General features: G+C 69.4%; 1 protein-coding gene across 1 annotated transcript in view; it reads left to right on the top strand.

Moving 5' to 3' along the window:
- TMEM35B (transmembrane protein 35B) overlaps positions 1-601 on the top strand; it is a 3,635-nt gene extending 3,034 nt beyond the window's left edge. Inside the window, exons 3-4 of the mRNA XM_026043485.1 lie at positions 69-240; positions 327-601. Of these exons, the coding sequence (XP_025899270.1) occupies positions 69-240; positions 327-457 (303 nt within the window). The 3' untranslated portion in view covers positions 458-601. The remainder of the gene's footprint in view (positions 1-68; positions 241-326) is intronic.
- The last annotated feature ends 2,205 nt before the right edge of the window (positions 602-2,806 follow it).

The raw sequence follows: 2,806 nt of genomic DNA on the forward strand, positions 1-2,806 counted from the left end.
CGCTGCGGGTCGGGGCCCCGCGGAGCGGCCCGCGCTGAGCCCCGCGGCCCGACCCGCAGCGGGAGCAGTTCGGCCGCTTCGCCCGCGTCTTCCCGCTCAAGGAGTGGGGTTACCAGCCCGAGCCCGCGCGCTACCGGGAGGCCGTCGGCTGGCTGGAGCTGGCGGCCGGGCTGCTGCTGGCCGTGGGGCCGCAGCTCCTGCAGGAGATCAGTAACTTCGTGCTCTCCGTCGTCATGATGGGTGAGAGCCCGGCGAGCGGCGCCGCCGACACGGGCCGGGGGTCCCCGCGGCGCCCTCGCCCACGCAGCCCCCGCTCCTCGCCCCAGGTGCCATCTACACCCTGCTGGTGCTCAAGGAGCCCCTGGCCATGTGCGCCCCGGCCACCGTCTGCCTCGGCCTCCTGCTGCTGCTCAACGTGCGCGGCCGCGCGGCCCCTGCCAAGCGCAAGTTCGAGTGACCCCCCGAAACGCGCCTGGGACGTCGCTTGGTGCAAGGCGCCTTGCGGCCCCTGCAGCCCGCAGCGGGGCTGGCTCTGTGGGCTGGGGGGCTGGCCCCGCTCTGGGGGACTCTTGCATTTTTTTAATAAAGCCTCTGTTTTTCAGCTGTTGCCTCCCCTGCTTTATCATGCCAGGAGTTCAGCCAGGTGCCTTTCCCGGCCGAGAGCACAACGAGGAGGTGCTGGGGGGTCCCTAGTGCCACTGGGCTTGGGAGACCGAGCACCGTGTCCCCAAGGAGCCACCACCCGGCCCTGCCAGCCTGGCCTGCAACCGGTTATGGACACGAAACACCAAGGCAGCTGCAGKGGGATCCTGGTGGCCCTGTCCAGGGGCCTGGGCTGCTGTGCCTCTGTTCCCGCTGCCTCCAGCTGCATGGCACGGAGGCCAATTCCTGCATTGATCCTTGGATCGCCCCCTCCTTTCCCCAGCTGCTGAGTGCTGAAACGACCCCACACGGTGCTCGTGCGGCCCTGGGCGTCCTGCGCTGCCGGCCCAGCCCTGGCGCCTCCGCTATGGGAGGAGTCGTTCCCAGGCCGCCCGYTGTGCCCGGACCCACTGGCACTGGGGTGGCTGAGGGGCACCTGAGCCCCCGTTCCCGCTGGTGGCAGCRAGGCAGCTCTGCAGGGCCTGAAAGGGGCCCTTGTTGGGAGGTCACACAGGAGCCGTTCACGGGGCAGGATGGCAGGGGCGGGAAGGGGCCTGGCCGTTGCCGCGGGGTCTTAGTGCAGCTCCGTGCTGGGATCCCCGGTTACGAATGCGCCCAGGTGCCTGGGCCGCCCCCGCTGCRCCCGGCTTAGCCCTTGGCTGCCTCCCTGTGCCCGTTAAAGGCTGCGGGACGGCAGCAGATGGCTCAGAGCAGCGAGGAGGCGAYACGGCCATGGAGCAGCAGGTAGGGACGAGCGGGCCCGGCTCCTGGAGCAGCCGAGCTGGGCGCTGCTTCCCCGCCGACCCCGCGCGCTTTGCAGAGATGAACGTGTCGGCGCCGGCGCGCAAGGCCCAGCGCATGCCCGGGCACCCGCTGCCATCGGTGCTGGTGCCCACCACATACTGCGTGGGGCTGCTGGTCTTCCTGCGCAGCAGCATGGGGACGAAGGCCACCTGCATCTGCCTCGTCAACCTCGTGCTGGCCAACGTCCTCTTCAACCTCACGCTGCCCCTCTGGATCCCCTGGGGGATCCAGATACCTGGCTGGTGGTGACTGGCGCCTCCTTGTAGCCGCCTGCGCTGCTGCTGCCGCTTCCCTGCATCACTGCAGCCGTGTGGAGAAGGGGCTGGGTGTCCCAAGGTGGGTTTGCCCCCAATGCGAGGGTTGACCTGCTGCCTGCAGAGGCTGCAGGGAAGCGAGGACTGGGGGGGATGCATTTGGGACACGGGAGCTGGGCCCTTGCATGGGAGCTGGGCCCCGTGTCCCGTTCCCAGGGGACCTGGCCTCATGCTGCCTCCTCCCTGCTCATGATTAAAATGAGCAAGGCGACTGTTGGCGAGTCTCTTTGATGGTGAGTCCCTTGGAGCCACGGAGCTGGGCTTGGCGAGCTGGGGGGCATAGGGAGTCCTGGGGGTCTCGTGCCCTCCCCAGCTCCAGCGCCGCTCCTGCTGCTCCCGCCCTTGCTCTGGAGCTGGAAGAGCAGGAGGAGGCGGCTGCGTGGGAGGGAGCTGGTGTTTTCCCGGCCCCGTCTCCTCTCTCCCGCCTCTGCAGCGAGGGACCGCGGGGGCCGCAGACACGCGGGAGCTTCTCGCCCRGGGGCACAGGCTCCACATGCTCCATCCCTTGGCTCCCTTAAAGGGAGCAGGAGCAMCTGCAGAAGAGGAGGAGGATGGGAGCAGGTGGGCCCAGAGCTGTTGGCCCCACGGAAAAGAGGTTTCCAGAGGGGAACCCACCTGCTCTGCGGTGCAAAGAGAGCTGGGTGCTGATGTGGTATGACACCAGGAGCAGGGGACCCGGCACAGCCGTGTCTTCGCTCCATCTGCAGTGGCTCCTCCTGCAGCCACCCAGGCTCCGCGGGGCTGCAGAGCGGCTGAACGTCCCCTCGCACCCGGTGGGTCCCGCGCAGGGGCTGCCACCATCAGCTCTTGGCCACACGGAGACGGTGCCTTCGGCCCTGGCGCTCCTGCCGGTGACGGATGGGGCCCCACTGGGCCCTGGGTGAAAAGGGAGACAAGAGSAGGTGCGAGGGCCACCCGTATCCCCCGGGGCTTGGCCCGCACCGCACGTCTCCCCGCTGCAGCGCAGAACGAGCCCTTAACGACGTTGCCCTCCCCGCACTCCCACCTGGCCGCAGCGGGGCAGAGCGCGGGGCAGCCCCGGCGCG

This window comes from Nothoprocta perdicaria, unplaced genomic scaffold (assembly GCF_003342845.1).
Source record: "Nothoprocta perdicaria isolate Ctin4 unplaced genomic scaffold, notPer1 scaffold_33, whole genome shotgun sequence".
Taxonomy (NCBI): Eukaryota; Metazoa; Chordata; class Aves; order Tinamiformes; family Tinamidae; genus Nothoprocta; species Nothoprocta perdicaria.